The 20,926-nt window shown below is 42.1% G+C and overlaps 1 protein-coding gene across 1 annotated transcript in view; it reads right to left on the reverse strand.

The window, feature by feature from the left end:
• The window catches only part of sema6cb (semaphorin 6Cb), a 206,640-nt gene that overhangs the window by 28,618 nt on the left and 157,096 nt on the right, over window positions 1-20,926 (reverse strand). The window contains 1 exon segment of the mRNA XM_034102346.2: window positions 15,725-15,802. Within this exon segment, the coding sequence (XP_033958237.2) occupies window positions 15,725-15,802 (78 nt within the window).

Raw genomic sequence — 20,926 nt, forward strand, 5'->3', positions numbered from 1 at the left:
TATTTTAAGTGTTTGTTTGTATAATGATTCCAGGGGTTTAAGAGTGGTTGTACAGGCATGTGACCAGGTTGTTAAGCAGTATGTGATATGAGATAGAACCATAGAGTGCATGTACATCAGAGCCGCCTCTGTTGACATGCAGTTCCGGGTAAACCTCAAGTTGAACAGACTGAATTTGACCCTGTTGCAAACCTTTTTCACCTGAGCCTTAACATTGAGTCTTGAATCAATTAAGACCCCCAGGTATTTGTACTGTGAGACCACCTGTAGCCTCTCCCCGGACACACACACATCTGGCTCAACGCAGGAGGACTTGGTTTTGGTGAAGAACATACATACAGTTTTAGTTTTTACTATGATTCGCACGTGCATGGTTGTGGCATGACCACAAAAACAAAGATATTGACACAAGATGTGTGCAACTGTATTTAGTTTCCTATCCATTTGAACATGATTTAAGTGGGGGGGGGGGGCTCCTCTAGGGGTCCGGGGGCATGCACCCCCGGGAAGACTTTTTTTTTTTATATTGAAGTTTAAAGCATCAATCTGGTGCACTTTGAGAGAAACATTAGGAGATCTATGGATACATCTCTCAACACCCAGATGAAACAGAACTGTAAGCAGATTTTCTTTTTCTTTATGGATATTTTACAAATCACTCTCCTTTCAAACTGTATTCTTGTTTATTAATAACAACTTTTTTGTACTGTCAGTATTTTATACCTGTTTTTCACCTGTTCTCTTATTTTTTTATAACTATAATGATCATATAAAGGTGTGGCTTTACCTCACTGAGCTGAGGTTATCAGAGCCTCTCAGTCTTTCAGGAGAGAGCTCTCTAAAGCTCCCCCCCCCCTCGCGGCCGCTTACACAGTAAATTCCAATGTTAATAAAAGCACACAGAAGCTGTGTACGTTTTTTGGGAGTTTGATTTATTTTATTTGTATGGGTGCTGTACGCAATATAGGCGTAGTTCTGTTAGTATAAGATTATAAGATGTACTTTGTTGATCCAAAATCGGGAAATTGTGTTGTTATGAAATAAAAAAAAAATTTTTTTTTTATTTCTAACTTTTTTTTTTTTCAATTTTCGGCGCCCCCTATGGGTTGATGCGCCCTTAGCATTCGCCTATACTGCCTATGCCGAGGGCCGGCCCTGGTTCCAGCCTTCTGTACCCAGAGATCGATGTGTTCAAAGCATCCAAAGTGTGTTGTGTGGATTTTGTTCCATTGCATCCTTTTCAATTCACAGAGATTATTTTATATTTTTATTTTATCTCAATAAACACTTTATTCAAGCATAGTCTTCGGGTGCATCTCGCTTCGGTTAAATGGATTCCTTGCTTCCTTCACTTGCGTTGTTTCCCTTCGACTAGTCCCTTCCACCAAGGAAGCATGGAGAGACGCAAGGAAACCACGAGAAGCAGGGGAATGAGTTTTAAGAGCTATGGGACGTCCTTTCCTCCGGAGCGTCACGTGAAGTGTTTACGCCGCACGGCTGATCGTCCGACAGCAGCCAGATCAATGCATGCGCTGCATCGTCCAATCAGTGAGCGATACACAGTAAGGGGGCGGGGCGAGTGTCTGAGGATTTCACCGGAGGATGGTCTGGTAGTTCCTCGATCCTCGGGCAAAGATAAGGCCACTGGGACGGTACTCAAGATGGCGCAGACGAATCAACTTGCGGTGATACCGAGGCCGAGGAGCGAGGAAATGAAAAGTAACCGAAGTGAGACGCACCCCCTGTGTTAGGCGTAAACACATCTTAACTCTACGGTCTTCTCATGCACCAGCCGACATTTCCCTTCCCTGCCATCAACGTAGTGATGGACGTTTATTCCTTTCAGCTCGTAAAACCAAGTGCTGTGAAATGTAAAAGTGCAGAATGTGGACCTCCTCACACATCAACAATGCCTTTTTGGAGCAGTGTGTGTTGAAGGGAACCGAAAGCATGTCCACAGAGAACGGTTAACTAGTAGGATGACGGTCACCTTTACGTTTGAAAAGCCAGACTTCACGATAATTGACTTTTTCTGGTGTTGAAACACACGGATAAACAGTTTGAACACGAGCATCAGACAACAAGTCATTCGTTCTGCTCGGCGTTCCAAACACAAGGAACTGCTGACCGTCAGATATCAACATCTGTCTGCTCCCCCCCCAACAACCCTCTGACGGAGACAATGCTACCATGTGAGCGGCTTGTTCTCACTCGGTCAAACCACCGGATGTCTTTCCACATGGTTTGGTATTTTTAGTTTGATCATTATTTGTATCTTTGGCATTGATAATAAAACAGCTTTGCACTTCGAGACACAACGTTGATTTCATTCAGAGAATCACAGGACAAATATGGTCAGTGTTGACTCGAGCCTCAACGACACGCCGCACAGACGCATTCCCTCAAGGTATCCGCACAACAAAGCAGCGCCTGCAGAGTCCAGCAACAACACAATGCCTTCACAAGTATCCTGCGTGACTTCCGGACGACTTGCACGAACATGCATTTGTATTCATTTCAATCTAAAAACATGAAAGTGGTTAGAATAATTTTTTTTGGCTGATTTGCTGAATAAAATCTAGTTTCCTCATGAACATGATAATGACGAACCGTGTCTATCACAACTGGACCCCACACACACCTGTTGCACTTGTCATTTCAACGTTAAAAACTATAAATCGGCATGAATTGCTTCGTCGCATTCATCTAGATCCTCTGTCTCGAGCCAGTTAACTAGCGGGCCTTCTAGAACACCCTGGGACCGAGGGGAACTCTGAAAGAACACGCCCATTGGCTACAAATCAATATCTGATTGGTTGATCAAACTGTCAGTCCAAAGGTACGCTCTCATTCAGTGCAACGGCCAGGGCATTCGATCAAGGATGTGGAATACCTGGTTGAAGGATGTTCTACCCAGAGACCCAGAACACGATCTGATTGGTTGCTTTCTTTTCTAACACAAACCACTGAAATGCGTAGCATGGTCCGAGGAGGACAAACAAATCAACGTAACACTAATATTACAGATCAACAACACACAATTCTCATTTATTCATTTTATCTATATAATTAAATCGATTTTTTGTTTGTTTTATCTGAGTGTTCCAGGGCATTCTCTGATTACCTTGAGGCCCTGACGGTTTGCCTCTGGATAATGATCACCTTATTAAAGCAGGACGAGATATAAAGAGCTTTGCAAGACGTGTGGAATCGAGAACATACGCCCAACAGACAAGAGGGGAAAGTACCCCACTGCGCTGTGAGTGAGCGCTCATTCATAGTCCCATTCAGTGGGTGTCAGTTCAGAGTTCAGGGTTCATACACTTTTTCACCAATGATTTTCAATGACTTTTCCATGACTTCTCAATGACCTTTACCTCATTTTCCATGACCAAAAGAAAATTACGACTGAAAATGGTTTATTTTAACATGGAACAGGAAAATAAGGTTTGCATATGAAACATGTTGTGCCTATCTAAAACAAGTCAAATAGTGGGCTTACTAGCTTCTACACGCTAAAGCATCTAGTCAGGGATGCAAACTTATCAGGTATGAAAAAGGTGACAAGGATCCGAGCCCCCGACCCCACGGAATATCGGCTTTAAAATTAGGAATAACAGGATTTTAGCAGTCGGAACAACTAAAGCAGCAGGTTAATAATAACAGAAACGCCAAAGAGTCACATCTAATAGATCAGGGGTCTCCAACACGTCGATCGCGAGCTACCGGTAGCTCGCGGGCAGCTTTTCAGTAGCTCCCAGCTCGATTATCGATTATAGCGTAGTAACGTTGCTTCTTGATTTTTCGGCCGCGGCCGGACAATAAAGTTTTTTTATTTTAGAATTGTTTCTGTCACACGAATATAAAATTGGTCGGTGACGCAGAGATCAAGGAGCAGACGTGACAGCAGCACAGCGACACCACACAGGAGCTGTCTGCTTTCTCCAGCAGCATAATGACTGAATGAATCAGGCCGCGTCGCTGCGGCTCAGAGACACACAGGGAGGGATTTGTGTTTTTGAAAAACACTCGTTATCGTAATGTCAGGTTTTTGGTGGATTTAATCAAGTCTTGGATTGCAGAGTATGAATGTCCTCTTGCTATTTTCGGTTGATAAATACGCGTGTACAATTTGTGAAGGCAGGAGGAAAGCTTCCGCGATCACCGTCTCCTCTCTGCTGCTCCAAGCCCCGCCCCCTCCTGAAAATAATGAGTGACAGGCTGACAGTGACCCGATAGAAACTTTAGTATTCACTTAATCACTGAGATATAATGAAGCTAACTTAATCTCATACATTCATGGGATTCATGTAACAGTGAGACAGAGAATGTGAGTGTGCACCCACATGCACTATTTTTGTTTTTATAATGCTGTTGTAAATACTCCTTGTCTGCTGTGTTCAGACTCAAGTCATGTGTGTGATGCTGATGCCACATTCAGGACATTCAGTGTCCTTTCTTTAACAGAAGGCCGTTGCTAGAAGCTGCAGCTAGACTGCAGAAGTATTAGTTTTTTGTTTTTGAGGATGGAAAAATGTCACACACAGATATAGGGAGGCTAGAGCTATACAGTTGATTAATTATGGTTTATAATTTCATGTCAACACGAAGAAGAAGAAAAGATGGCTGCACTGTTCAGTGTCAATCCTGTGGAGATGGAGGTTATACATCTCCAAAATCATGTTCAGCTGAAGTCTCAGCAAAACTCACAACATGTCTGGAGCCTTGTAGACCCAGAAAACTATAAGAACATTCACCAAGCAGCACTGAACATGTCTGCTTTATTTGGTTCTGTATACATCCCTTTGTGAAGCAGCTTTTTCTGGCATGAATGAAATCTAAATACTGAACAAGACCGACTGATGAACATTCAAATGACTCTATTAGAGCGAACCTAAGTGGGTACACTCCAGCATACAGCTCTATGGTGGACTCCAGCAGCGCCATTCATCTCACTGACTGTAAAAAAGAGTGAATGCACTTATTTTACACGTGCCATAAGATGCTTGCAAGGTGGTGATTAAGGCGATGTATTTACTATGTGGGCCATAATAAGAAGTGAAAACATTGTAATCTGCTCTTGGACATGTATGTGAATCTTCAGTGAAGTACTTACTATGTTGTCCATATTAATATGTTAGAAATTGTTGTTTTCTTGCACCTTGATGTGAAGTTAAGATTTTAGATAAGCTTTAGGTATTGCAATTTCACACAAAAGTAGCTTAATTCAACTGATGAGTGCTATGTGAATAAATGTAAGCGATGCGATGCAAGTAGCTCTTGGCCACTTTCATTTTTTCAAAGTAGCTCTCAGTTGGAGAAAGGTTGGAGACCCCTGTAATAGACATATATAAAAGCATTTCTTTTAATTGTGTAGCAGTCAGTTTATCATTTTGGCAGCACTGTTGAGCATTTTGAAAATGTATTTTCATGCCTCTGTGCAAGGCTTAGTCTTTCTATCTTTATAGCCACTGGTGTAAAGTAACTAAGTTCATAAACTCAACAAGTACTATACGTGGGTACAATTTTGAGATACATATTTCAATGTTTTGCTACTGTGTACTTCTACTCCTCTACAGTTCAGAGGTACATGGTGTACTTCTCCTCCACTGCATGTATTTAATAGCTTCAGTTACTTCACAGATGTGGATGAATGATGTGAAATATAATCAAGTGTTGAATCAGACTTTAGTTCCACCTGGAGTAAATCCACCAGCTACCCTGCAGTCTACAAAGTACTTCAGACTAGCTGCACCTTCACCAGCTACCCTGCAGTCTACAAAGTACTTCAGACTAGCTGCACCTTCATCAGCTACCCTGCAGTCTACAAAGTACTTCAGACTAGCTGCACCTTCACCAGCTTTGAGAACACTTTCATGATCAATCATTATAAAACACATCATATATATTATTCTGAAATGGACCAATCTGCACAACGACTACTTTCACTGTCTTTCACTATATTTTGATGAGAATACTTTTCTACTTTCACTTGAGGAACATTTTGAATGCAGGACCTTTACTGTAACAGAGTATACCTACACTCTGGTACTTCTACTTTTACTCAAGTACAAGACCTGAGTACTTCTACTTTTACTCAAGTACAAGATCTGAGTACTTCTACTTTGACTACAATATCTGAGTACTTCTACTTTTAATTAAGTACAAGATCTGAGTACTTCTACTTTTACTCAAGTACAAGACCCGAGTAATTCTACTTTTACTCAAGTACAAGATCTGAGTACTTCTACTTTGACTACAAGATCTGAGTACTTCTACTTTTACTCAAGTACAAGATCTGAGTACTTCTACTTTTAATCAAGTACTAGATCTGAGTACTTACTTCTACTTTTACTCAAGAACAAGACCTGAGTACTTCTACTTTTATTCTAGCACAATATCTATACTTATACCACCTCTGTTTATAGCCTATGAAAAAAACGATTAGAAAACGAAGGCTAAAGCTAACGTTAGCAGATAGTGACAATGTATGCTAGCTAGCTCAACGATTCCTTAAATAATATTGCGACAGAAAAACGTTTCAGTTCACATCCCGCTCTGCCGCTCTGCTCTGAACACCTGAACGGCCCGTTCTACCAGCTGTTCACCAGCGGAGGAGTCTGTGCCACAGTGACTCCGCACAGTTAACGAACGCACCGTAGATAATGTAGCTGACCTTCATCCCGGAGCAGCAGAGTTCAGCCGACAGGCAGGAAGACTCGAGCACACAGCTCGCGCTTCATATATTAAAAAATAACACCATGCGCCTCATGATGGCACATAATAGCTCGCGACCGCAGATTATTTCGGCGATTAGATAAAATGTAAATTTGACGCAACTTTAGTTACATTTCCATGACTTTTCCAGGTTTTCAATGACCGTACGAACCCTGAGAGTTACTCGCATGCAGATCTCTCTGCAACAACTGATCACAGGGCCCGTCTTAAAGTGTGTTATCATCGTGTCCGCGACCTCTTGAGGTTCGCATAATGTCGAGTGTTGTGGTTTCACTGAAGGGTAAGAGGCCCTTTTATGCTGTTTGGGGGTTTTCCTTTCCTGTCGTGTGTTATAGACGTTATGTAAGTGCTCTGCAAAGACTCAAATCCCTGTGTTGCCTCCAGGGAAGTTTCTCGGGACATCTCCGATACCTCATTCACACCAACTCCGGTTCAAGCTCCGTGCTAGAGCTTTTCAGGTTCAGAACCGGTTCTTCGGTTTAGCTCCGGCTCTTTTCACACCGCCCAGAGTCCGACTGGTGCTGCGTCATCGTTTGCGTCATGACGTAACCGTTTGCGCGCCTGCTTCATAAAGCCAAACCGCGCGTAAACCCCTCACAGCGACAACAACAACAACAACAACAACAACAATGGCCGATTGTGCTCCAGCTTCCTCTGTACCTCTTCGGAAGACCAGATTCCCAGTAGGTAGCTGGTGTCTTCAGTGGACCACTGCTGCTCATTAAGTTTCTCCATCGTTGTGTACAAACTGGATAAAACGCCGGCTTCTTGTCGTTGTTCAGGAGTTGATCCTGCCCCCGCCTCGACGTAAGCGTGACGTATGCGGTGCTTTTGCTCTAGCCGGAAAAATGTTGGTGCTTGAAACGAACCGGATTCCGGAGCTAAGAGGCTGCTCCGCTGCGGTGTGAACAGGAACACCCGGTGCTTTGACTAACTTGAATCTAAACCTCAATAATATATATCCTACGTACTTTAAAATAAGTGAGATCATGGCTGATAACGGCTTCCATCAAACGTACTATCACTCTTTAAAAAAACGAGATATGTCTTCAAGGTCTTCAGGAACAAACCGAGAGGGACGTTTTAAAAAGGGAACGACTAAGATTGCTGGATTTGCTTTTTGTTGGCAAACACAAAAATCAAGGATATTGCCCGTCATATCCTCTGAGCTGCGTCACCTGCCCCACACAGCTGATCCCGCTCCATGATCCTTATTCATCCTCCGTCCTCGGCCGTCTTCTCTTTTGGCTTTGTCATCAGTGATTATGTCAAATGCATTATGGATGACGCGTAGACTAAAGACACCCGGAGACGGTGAGACGTTGAGCCGTCTGGCGAGGCAAAGAGAGAGGGGCTGCGGATCCTCTCTCCAGTCAGACATCAGTCATTCAAATGTATGCCAGCTCAGACATAGCGCCGGAGGACAGAACGAGAGATGGGAGAGAGGAGGAGGAGGAGGACTTCTGAGATGCTTGATACTTTCTGCTGCCTGATTGTGATCATCCTTCTCCGTCCCATCACCTTCATTTCTCCTCTCGCTCTATAACATATAGAAAGATATCCGTGTTCTGACGCTGTTGCTTTAAGGCCTCACAGACGGCCCGAGCGAAGAGTAGAAAACAAGCTAAATGAGAAACAGATGTCCTGCACTCTGGACTAATAAAACTCTGTCGTTCCTTGACTCCTGCCTCCTCGAAACCCTCTCTTCTGATATGCGTGTCTTAGCTTCCTTCTCTGTTCAGGTTTGCTCACAGACTCAAATCCTTCTCCTCTTGTTTCTTTTGTTCCGTTATGCGTCTCTCTCTCTCTCTCCGTCTGGCAGGGGGCTTACAGTCGAGTCTGGACGGGATATTTCGTCCGATCTCTCCCGCGTTCAGGTCCATTGGTTTCCAGCTAAACACCGACTAATAAATCAAAGCTCGGAGCAGCGTGAAGCCACATCGGCACTTCCTCTCTCTCCGTCACAGAAACATCTCACTGTACTTGGGAGGACCCTCCAGGCTAAACCTCAAACCACAGAGCTAACCCTAATCTTAATTACACCCTATAGCTTAATTCAAATCCTCAACTTCCTCCTCAAAGTCACAACAAAAGGAGAAACTACTTTTTCTTCTCGCGTGCCAATTCCTCCCTGCCGTTTACAGATGTATTTTTAATAAACCAAAACATACTTTCTGTTCAAATCTAATTGCACCCTGAAAAGCAGTTAATGATAATCTCCGTGTGCACCAGGAGGCCAACACAAAAGCTCACACCCATAAAACTATTTTAAGACCTGAAGCATCCCACTGCTAGATACCCTGCGTGTTTTGAACTCATTAAATTACCTCTTTGTTCAATATATTCCAGACACAAAAAAAGTTCTTCAAAGTAAAAGAGAGATCAGTGCGAGGACAAGAAACACATGCACAAAACCGCCTTTTTGTTTTTCTCCTTGGGTTTAGTTAGATATTCACTTTGAATAATTAACATTTCAAAGTGCTGGCATGTAAACCTTTTCCTCATTGGACTGAATACTTGTATCAAACTTCTCCTCCTCCTCCTCCTCCTTCTTCCTCCTCCTCCTTCTTCCTCCTCCAACACGCTAATAAGCCTATTTCCCAAATGATGTGAATGTTGCTTCAACGGAGTAAATGAAGAAGCATCATGTCAAGAGGTTAAACAAACATCCTGCCAACATGTAAGAAGCCTCCCGCGTGTAGGCTTGAACATGGTCAACCAAAGGTTAATACATTCCTCAGCACCACAGCAAGGAGATAGTGTGGAAAGAAAGATCAACATGTCCATAGATACTTTCCAAAGACCTCCTGAAACCTATGCAGCTCCTTCAGGAAAGTGACTGTCCGGGACATTCTGAACTGGCACTGAAGGTTTGAGGACTTTCAACGCGTCTCCATGCGTCCCTTTCTCTGGGTCACCTCTGCATACGCTGGGTGTGATGCGAGTTCACGCTGAACACTTTCACTGCATCTAATATACAGAGACACAGTTCAGGGTTACACGAGTTTCTGAGCAACTATATTGTCCATGCTGCCTATTTATCCATCTATGCTGATAGTTGGATGGAAAGTAAAATACAACGTGTATTTTACAGGTTATATGAGCCTTAAGGAGGCGTGTGGCGCAGTGTGTTGGTGTCAGGGGTTCAAACCCCACTGCAGTCAGCATGTCGTTGTGTCCCTGAGACACTTCACTCCAAAGTGCTCCTGTGGGGATTGTCCTCAGTATTAAAAGCATCCAACAAGTGACATGTAATGTAATGTGAAGTAAGATTAGCTTAGCATAAATGCTGGAAGCAGCTAACGTAGCTCTAAATAAATAAATACATCTGTAACAAGCACCCCTAAAGCTCAATTAATAACATCTTATATACTATACAACAACCGAAGAGTAAAACGTGCAACTTTTATTTGTATTTTACCGTTTTTAAATGTATGTAAATGTCATAGTATACTTTGCTTCTGCTTCACTATTATCTTGATGCACATTTCAGTTCTTGTAATTGCCTTGTGCTGATTGTGATTTATAGATAAGCTTGCCTTGCCACTGTAGGTTTTACAGTGGTTGCTACATGATCATTTCTTTGCCTGGGACTTCATTTTTGTCAACGTGAGTTTGCTAGATACCCAGATGCTTCCAGTCTTTATGCTAAGCTAACCTAGCTAAGCTAAGCTGATTGGAACAGCTGGTTCGACAGGGCTCTGTAAAGTATCTGTGCCTGGCAAAGAGTCGAGCAGCTTTGAAATCAAAATCCCCAAAACGTCAGGGTGTTTGATTTAAGTAAGATTACCTACAACATGCCGCTCTGAAAGACACGGACAGAAACACGCATCAACAACCCACATGCAATCCGATTAGCCTCTGTCCGTGAGAGGGCAGGCAGAGTAATGCGTCCGGGAGGCCATGCAGAGGATATGCAATAATTCCTGCTCTGCACATTTTCTGCTGTCAAAATAATCTATTGGAAGCCAGTCAACAGTGGAAGTGGTGCTGGGTGTGTGTGTGTGTGTGTGTGTGTGTGTGTGTGTGTGTGTGTGTGTGTGTGTGTGTGTGTGTGAGATGGAGGGGGAAAGTGAGTGTAGCGGTATGTCAGTCTACAGAAAACTCCACACAAACAAAGTTTACAACCAGCGCACATGGAGGTAAGAGGGAAAACACCCGACACAGGTTTCACATCAACCACACAGCGACAAGCAAAGTCCTCCACAGGAACCTATAGATAGACAGCCTGCACTGCATCCATCTGTCCGTCCAACAACAACACACTTTGTATTTGATGACAGGCTAAGAGAGAGAGAGAGAGAGAGAAAGAGAGAGAGACAGAGAGAGAGAGAGAGAGGGAAGCTGATGTAGAAAAAGAAAACGAAAAGAGAGCAGAAGAGGACGACTGGCCTGTTGCTCTCACATTAAAGACGACATATTATGCTTTGAAACCAGAGCCCAGTCTGCTCTGATTGGTTCGCTGGTCTGCTGTGATTGGTCAACCGCTTTGAGATGTCCCGCCCCTTATCAGGTACAACATGTTGGAGCGCTAGCCAATAGAAGCGCGAGTGTTACGTATTGGTGTCGCTATGTTCTGTAAGTAAGCAGTCCAATGGAGGCGTTTCAGGCAGTGGGGTGAGGGGGGGGGGGGGGGGGGGGGCAGTGTGTGGGAGACCATTGCCATGCACTAAAACCTAGAGAACACGCAGAAAGGGAAACCCCCAAAAAGCTAAATAGCAGTTGAAATTCAATGATTTCATTCGCTTTGTGCACGACCTTCCTTTCTTTGTTATATGTAAGTGTTGGCTTTGTTCCATCGTGGTCCGACTCCAGCAGCTCGGAGTTTGACCTGTAACCCAAATTAACTTCTTCCATAATGTCCTTATCTACATCACGCCCACGTCTCGCTCTGCTCCTGGGCTTGCCGAGGGAGGTAGTGCACTAACACAGCAGCGATAGTGTCAGATTGCAGGCCGGACACGGCAGCTAATTAGCGGCTCGACTGCAGCATGGAAACACCGTCACTAAGGCGAAGGTGGCCAAGAGGCTGGATGTGTGATGAACAAACACTCTCTGCCCGGGCTACATTTAACTTAGCCTTAAAAACCAACTCAACACTTTAATTTTAAAAAGACGAATGGTGAGGTGGGTCGGTTTAAAAAGGTTTTCTATCTGTGTTTTTAAATGTTTGTTTTACTTTTATGTATGCACCACAGCAAGCCCCCAGGCAGTGCGCCGGCCTGATGAACATATCCGTTGTGTCCAAACGGCGGTACTGCAATTTCCGTATCGGTCCGTGACGTCACCCGGCCCAGAATGCCTTGTTCCCATCGACTAACATTGGGAAAGAGACGTCTGTCAATCAGCGGATACTTTTTTTAAAACAAAATAAACGACCCAGTGTGAACTATTTTACAGCCCTTACTGAGGATACCGCAGAAGAGGCTGATGTGTTGGAGAATACTACATCCTGGCTTAACAATAATTGTTTGCAACCAAATGTCTCTCAGACAGTGTGTATGTTCTTCTCCAAGGGCCACAGCATGACAACAGAACAAGATGTTTTCTTTTCTGGGAGGAGACTTCAGGTTGTCTCGGAGTACTTAGGAGTACATCGTGACACAAACCTCAATGTCAAAACCCATATCAAAAAGGTCTGCAATAAAGTAAAGTTCAATCTGTGAAATTACAGATACATTAGAAACTTGCTATCATCTGCAGCAGCTAAGCTTTACTTTCACTCAAGGGTCCTCTCCCACATCTACTACTGTCTGATCAGCTGGTCTAATGCTCACTGTATCAACAAGCACTCAGAACACGAGACACAAAGCCATTCCGGTATCATCATTGTCACATTGTTAAAAAGTATAAACATTTGCTTCGTTTATAAGACCACTCGTGGGTTGGCTCCTCCCCCTCTGGCTGGTCCACCTCAACCAGGGCTACTCGAGGTGCGGCTGGGGGAGACCGCACCATCCCATTTAGGAAGCTTCAGCCAGGCTGTCTTTTCATTCCACGCATCCCATCAATGGAATTCAATACCTCAACCAATGAGAGAGTCCTCATCCTACTACACATTCAAGCACAGTGTTACAAAGTGGCTCGTTGATAATCAACAGTGTCAGCACTGATGTGTGTGTGGAGGTGTGTGTATGAGTGTGTATTGTAAATCTTTTATTTATGTATTATCATGACTTGCTCTTATCTGTATTCAGTAACAATGTTGTGGTATTATTGCTTTTAGGATGTCTCTCACCATCTGGCAAAGGGACTATCGATGAAAACTAGCCTTTTGGCTAATTCGACTACTTTTACATGTTTTTAATATGTTGATCAATGTACACTGTCCCTTGTTTTAAATACCTCAATTCAATTATAATCATTAGGTCCTTAAAGTTGTAAAATGCACTAAAAGCCAAATCTAGATTTATTTTCTGTCTCCATTCATTGTAGTGAGCCGAGAGTGGGCGCTTGGGGGGCGGGGCTTAAGGGGCGCATGCTCTGTGAGCGCACATACGGGTTCTTCTGCTCTGACAGCCAGGCATGCTGGGTAATCTGTGACGTTTTGCTTTCTCAAAAGTTGGGCCATTTTGTCCTCATGTGCCAATGAGCGGCTCTCCCCCGCCTCCCCCGCCGTGTCCAGTTCTTACTATACATCCATGACCACGACACCACGTCAAACTCCTCGTACGTGTCAACCCACCTGGTAATAAACCTGTTTCTGATTATGATGCTTATTGTTATGATATGTAGGCCCAATCCCAAACCAACCCCTACCCACTTTCACTCATTGTGCGCCCTTGCCTGAAGGGTCCCACGCGTCAAGTGTTTTAAACCGAAAGTGAGGAGTGGGAGTGATTAACCCTTTAACAGTGAGCCTGCATCGGCCCTGACTAACTACCTGACCAGAAGCAATGCTGTTAGTGTCCGTCATGAAACACGCCGTGTACAAGAAGATCTATGCAAACATTTACTAGTAAACTAAGCAATATTTATACACAGAAAACAACTTCCAAGTTCAATTGTATTTTCTTTAACATAGGATAACATATACCCTCGTCCCGTTAACTGTGTGCGTTTGATTGTAAAGAGGGACTGCTCCAACATTCAAGCACCTCATAATTATCAGCATTTAAAAACGCAAAGATGTTAAAAAAATAAATAAACGCCACTTAAGATTTTTGTATTTTTATGGTAGTTAGTATTTGTTGTGTTGCTGATTCGAAACCATGGTTACGACACGTTACGACAGTTCCTGGACCTTCTGGAGGGAGGGGAGTTTGAACCGAAGCTTGCTGCTGTATTTACTCTCCAGCTTTCAGAGCCTCGTTCAGCTGCGGTTGTGATACAAGACGTAGTTCAACCGTCCGGGAACGGGGGGGTGTAGAGGGTGGGACGTCTTTGGCTCGTCAGCACAAGTGTGTTTAAATTGTGAAATTAGCTTTCAACCAAACAAGTAGATGTTCTTCTGCCAACAGGAACACCTTTTTGATTTCAATTGGTCTTTTATTTTTCCAATTTCTCCTCCTGCTCCAGTTTTCTCAAGCCCTCACTCTGACATCCTGTGGCGCATGAACTCTGAAAACCAATAACATGGAGGGGTTTATTCTAATATGCGTAATACACGCGGGGCACTTGTGGACAAACATGATTGGATACATAGTTCTGGTCTCAAGAGGGAACAGCAGAGTGTTCTAGTTAAAACTGCTGGTCTGGTATTCAGCATGTTGTCGTTGCTCACTTCTCCGATTTCAGATGAAGTATTGATTATCACGAGTCCATCGCCGCAGAGGTGCATGCTGGTCCGGGTGATGTGCACGTCGCTGAACAACTCAATCGAGGAGATATGAAAATGATTGCTTGTGCGGCTGCTCGGCCGCACGTTATCGACTAAGTTACAAATGTGTCCGCCGTGAGAGAGAGAACTAATCACGTCTTTATATAGCGCCCGCGTGACTTCAGAGCCGAACACCGCAGTGGCTGCACTCGCTAATTAGTCTGACTTTTGTCCGGAAAAGAATGAAAGTCCAGGCCTCCCGCTGGAGTGTTTGATTAGAAAGCAAGTGTGCTCCCTTCAGTCCCGCGGAGGTCTGTGACGGAGACCCATTAAGCTTCTGTTAGGGGGGCAATCTGAGTCTCATCAGGCTGAAGAGGACCGCTGAGCTGTTCCTGAAGGTCTGAAGCTCGTGCACTTCAGACCACAGCCCAGCGAGCGAAGTAAAAGCACGTGATCTTACGTGATACAAAGCTAGCTGCCACAGCACATAACATCTCCACCTAGTATTCGCCAGTGCAAAGATGGTATCCCGTGCATATCTCACTGTATGCTTTCTCCACTGTCCTTTGGAACTACCTGCAGGGGGTCCCAGGGGTGCTCCCTTCCAACAGTGGGAATATTCTGCATGTATGGAGCATTATTTCATTCATACTTCATACATCGAAACACTCCGCAAAATAAAGTTTCGTGGGACTTTGTGTTGACAGACGGAGCAAACTGGGACTGTATCTGTCAGACACACTTTCTGACTTCGCCGAACCCTAAAAACATTCCACATATTCTTGTGTTGCAGAGTTCTTCTCCCCGAGACACGGAGCTCTCTCCCCTTGAAAGAGGAGCAGGAGAAACGTCCCCGGCGCAACGTGTGCACACATGAAAAGAACACCTGAAATAAAGTGCAGTTCAGCTCCAAGCCGCCGGCACCGGCACAGCTCTGTGTGACGCTTTGAAGTAACTGTATCGCAATGTCTGTAATCGAGATGAACTGCAATTATTTTTGTAACTTTCTCCTAACTTTAAATCATCCTTAAAATGGACAATCCATTATTTGAGCAAGCACTTAAGATGCAGACAGCACTGCAGCTTTCCCAGAATGCACCCACACTGCACCCTATAATAAGTACAAATTGTGCCATTAGTGACTCATTCTGTGTGTGTGTGTGTGTGTGTGTGTGTGTGTGTGTGTGTGTGTGTGTGTGTGAGTGTGTGTGTGAGAGAGAGACTTACTTGAAGCCAGGTGAGACGGTGGCACAGCTTCCTGACTTGAGCCAAACGCAGTAAGGGTCCCGCGAAGACAGACAGCTTCTGCACGAGAGACAGATACACAGTCAGTGATGGAGGTAATTGTGGAGATTAGAGTGTGTGTGTGTGTGTGTGTGTGTGTGTGGTTTCTTCTAACATGTGGCAGAGACAGAAGTCACAGAAACACCCCCACTCATTAAATCGGAGATACAATGGCTGCAGTTTCATTCTCATTAGGCGTGATGTAAATAGTGATCAGTCAGCATCTCTGGGTGTCAAAACAAAAGCGTTATTACAGCAGCATACATCTCTCCATCCTCGCCGTGACACTTCGTGCAACTCCAGTCGTTTTGTTCTTGAGCTAATGAATGGATTTGTTTACAGAGTGTGCTGATCTAAACACGGTACAGCTGCATCTTGTTTTTTAACATTCAGTTTTAAACATCGACGAACATCTCCCGATCATGCGGTCTTCTTCAGAACACATGCAGACGATGACAAAAGAGATTAGTTTTCTTTATACTGAGGACCTTTGTTTTCCTACTGAACGCAAATACCTTGTTTTGTATCGGAATAAAGTACAATTTGTGAACGACAAAAGACAACTTCGTCAGTATTTAACCACCTATTTACTTCATTTATTAGTCTAGCTTTTTGTTGAGACCTTCTCCAGCAGAGATGGCAACAGTACACACATCCTTTACTCAAGTGGAAGTTCAGATACTCGTGTTTAAAAATACTCTGGTGAAAGTAGAAGTACTGACTAAACTTCTTTACTCAAGAAAAAGTAAAGAGGCTTTGAAGTGTACTTCAGTAAAAAGTACCCATAACTAGCAGCTGCTTTAAAGAGTACCTGACCTCCCTTTATATTAATAGAACAATAATGTCATTGTTAGCTAATGAATGTTTCCATGGTGACCAACGGCAACATGACGACGTTTCCATTGGTCCCTCTTCTTTAGAGAAGACCAGGAAGTGATGGATACACGGATCGTGTTCCAACCAATAGGCACGCAGTGACTCTAAAGAATAATGATCACGCACCAACACACATTCAGACTAAAGGAACCAGCTGTTTGGGAAATGAGAGAAGTAGAAAGTACAGGTATTTGGGTTCAACATGTAAGAAGTAGAAAGTACAGGTATTTGAGTTCAACATGTGAGAAGTAGAAAGTACAGGTATTTGAGTTCAACATGTAAGAAGTAGAGAGCACAGGTATTTGAGTTCAACATGTAAGAAGTAGAAAGTACAGGTATTTGGGTTCAACATGTAAGAAGTAGAAAGTACAGGTATTTGGGTTCAACATGTGAGAAGTAGAAAGTACAGGTATTTGAGTTCAACATGTAAGAAGTAGAGAGCACAGGTATTTGAGTTCAACATGTAAGAAGTAGAAAGTACAGGTATTTGGGTTCAACATGTAAGAAGTAGAAAGTACAGGTATTTGAGTTCAACATGTAAGAAGTAGAAAGTACAGGTATTTGGGTTCAACATGTGAGAAGTAGAAAGTACAGGTATTTGGGTTCAACATGTAAGAAGTAGAAAGTACAGGTATTTGAGTTCAACATGTAAGAAGTAGAAAGTACAGGTATTTGTGTTCAACATGTAAGAAGTAGAAAGTACAGGTATTTGTGTTCAACATGTAAGAAGTAGAAAGTACAGGTATTTGAGTTCAACATGTGAGAAGTAGAAAGTACAGGTATTTGAGTTCAACATGTAAGAAGTAGAAAGTACAGGTATTTGAGTTCAACATGTGAGAAGTAGAAAGTACAGGTATTTGAGTTCAACATGTAAGAAGTAGAAAGTACAGGTATTTGTGTTCAACATGTGAGAAGTAGAAAGTACAGGTATTTGAGTTCAACATGTAAGAAGTAGAAAGTACAGGTATTTGAGTTCAACATGTAAGAAGTAGAAAGTACAGGTATTTGAGTTCAACATGTGAGAAGTAGAAAGTACAGGTATTTGAGTTCAACATGTGAGAAGTAGAAAGTACAGGTATTTGAGTTCAACATGTGAGAAGTAGAAAGTACAGGTATTTGAGTTCAACATGTAAGAAGTAGAAAGTACAGGTATTTGAGTTCAACATGTAAGAAGTAGAAAGTACAGGTATTTGAGTTCAACATGTAAGAAGTAGAAAGTACAGGTATTTGAGTTCAACATGTAAGAAGTAGAAAGTACAGGTATTTGAGTTCAACATGTAAGAAGTAGAAAGTACAGGTATTTGAGTTCAACATGTAAGAAGTAGAAAGTACAGGTATTTGAGTTCAACATGTAAGAAGTAGAAAGTACAGGTATTTGAGTTCAACATGTAAGAAGTAGAAAGTACAGGTATTTGAGTTCAACATGTAAGAAGTAGAAAGTACAGGTATTTGAGTTCAACATGTAAGAAGTAGAAAGTACAGGTATTTGAGTTCAACATGTAAGAAGTAGAAAGTACAGGTATTTGAGTTCAACATGTAAGAAGTAGAAAGTACAGGTATTTGAGTTCAACATGTAAGAAGTAGAAAGTACAGGTATTTGAGTTCAACATGTAAGAAGTAGAAAGTTCAGGTATTTGAGTTCAACATGTAAGAAGTAGAAAGTACAGGTATTTGAGTTCAACATGTAAGAAGTAGAAAGTACAGGTATTTGAGTTCAACATGTAAGAAGTAGAAAGTACAGGTATTTGAGTTCAACATGTAAGAAGTAGAAAGTACAGGTATTTGAGTTCAACATGTAAGAAGTAGAAAGTACAGGTATTTGAGTTCAACATGTAAGAAGTAGAAAGTACAGGTATTTGAGTTCAACATGTAAGAAGTAGAAAGTACAGGTATTTGTGTTCAACATGTAAGAAGTAGAAAGTACAGGTATTTGAGTTCAACATGTAAGAAGTAGAAAGTACAGGTATTTGAGTTCAACATGTAAGAAGTAGAAAGTACAGGTATTTGGGTTCAACATGTAAGAAGTAGAAAGTACAGGTATTTGAGTTCAACATGTAAGAAGTAGAAAGTACAGGTATTTGAGTTCAACATGTAAGAAGTAGAAAGTACAGGTATTTGAGTTCAACATGTAAGAAGTAGAAAGTACAGGTATTTGAGTTCAACATGTAAGAAGTAGAAAGTACAGGTATTTGTGTTCAACATGTAAGAAGTAGAAAGTACAGGTATTTGAGTTCAACATGTAAGAAGTAGAAAGTACAGGTATTTGAGTTCAACATGTAAGAAGTAGAAAGTACAGGTATTTGTGTTCAACATGTGAGAAGTAGAAAGTACAGGTATTTGAGTTCAACATGTAAGAAGTAGAAAGTACAGGTATTTGAGTTCAACATGTAAGAAGTAGAAAGTACAGGTATTTGAGTTCAACATGTAAGAAGTAGAAAGTACAGGTATTTGAGTTCAACATGTAAGAAGTAGAAAGTACAGGTATTTGAGTTCAACATGTGAGAAGTAGAAAGTACAGGTATTTGAGTTCAACATGTGAGAAGTAGAAAGTACAGGTATTTGAGTTCAACATGTAAGAAGTAGAAAGTACAGGTATTTGAGTTCAACATGTAAGAAGTAGAAAGTACAGGTATTTGAGTTCAACATGTAAGAAGTAGAAAGTACAGGTATTTGAGTTCAACATGTAAGAAGTAGAAAGTACAGGTATTTGAGTTCAACATGTAAGAAGTAGAAAGTACAGGTATTTGTGTTCAACATGTAAGAAGTAGAAAGTACAGGTATTTGAGTTCAACATGTAAGAAGTAGAAAGTACAGGTATTTGAGTTCAACATGTAAGAAGTAGAAAGTACAGGTATTTGAGTTCAACATGTAAGAAGTAGAAAGTACAGGTATTTGAGTTCAACATGTGAGAAGTAGAAAGTACAGGTATTTGAGTTCAACATGTAAGAAGTAGAAAGTACAGGTATTTGAGTTCAACATGTAAGAAGTAGAAAGTACAGGTATTTGAGTTCAACATGTAAGAAGTAGAAAGTACAGGTATTTGAGTTCAACATGTAAGAAGTAGAAAGTACAGGTATTTGAGTTCAACATGTAAGAAGTAGAAAGTACAGGTATTTGAGTTCAACATGTAAGAAGTAGAAAGTACAGGTATTTGAGTTCAACATGTAAGAAGTAGAAAGTACAGGTATTTGAGTTCAACATGTAAGAAGTAGAAAGTACAGGTATTTGAGTTCAACATGTAAGAAGTAGAAAGTACAGGTATTTGAGTTCAACATGTAAGAAGTAGAAAGTACAGGTATTTGAGTTCAACATGTAAGAAGTAGAAAGTACAGGTATTTGAGTTCAACATGTAAGAAGTAGAAAGTACAGGTATTTGAGTTCAACATGTAAGAAGTAGAAAGTACAGGTATTTGGGTTCAACATGTAAGAAGTAGAAAGTACAGGTATTTGAGTTCAACATGTGAGAAGTAGAAAGTACAGGTATTTGTGTTCAACATGTAAGAAGTAGAAAGTACAGGTATTTGAGTTCAACATGTAAGAAGTAGAAAGTACAGGTATTTGAGTTCAACATGTGAGAAGTAGAAAGTACAGGTATTTGAGTTCAACATGTAAGAAGTAGAAAGTACAGGTATTTGTGTTCAACATGTAAGAAGTAGAAAGTACAGGTATTTGAGTTCAACATGTGAGAAGTAGAAAGTACAGGTATTTGGGTTCAACATGTAAGAAGTAGAAAGTACAGGTATTTGTGTTCAACATGTAAGAAGTCAAAGTAAAAAGTCGTCAGAAAAATAAGTAGTGGAGTAAAGTACTGATACCAGAAACATGTACTTAAGTACAGTAACAAAGTATTTGTACTCCACTACTTCCATCCTCTGTCCTCCAGTGAGTCTGTGTTATTCCCGGGATGAGCTAAGCGACAGCTGGAAGTGATGATCCGCGGCCTCGGTAGCTGGATGTATCCCTTCTCCCCTCGGCAGCTAATGGATGTGCCCGACACAACCGTGGCCGCAGGCGAAACAAACGCACCTATCTGTTCATCATAGCATGACAGAATATGAGAGGCCTGAAGTTTAAAAGAGGGACGAGGGACGCACGCACACTCATGTCGTATATAAACTGCAAATATGAGAACAGCGAACAAATGATTCCGTCTGTCCCTGAAACCACAGCGGGACACGCCTGGCCTGTTTTCCCATAGTGCTTCAGTGCGGAGCCTTTTCTCCCTGTCATGTAACTGCAGAGGACAGAGGTGATGGAGAGAAGGCATGG

This window comes from Pseudochaenichthys georgianus, chromosome 16, assembly GCF_902827115.2.
Source record: "Pseudochaenichthys georgianus chromosome 16, fPseGeo1.2, whole genome shotgun sequence".
Lineage (NCBI taxonomy): Eukaryota > Metazoa > Chordata > Actinopteri > Perciformes > Channichthyidae > Pseudochaenichthys > Pseudochaenichthys georgianus.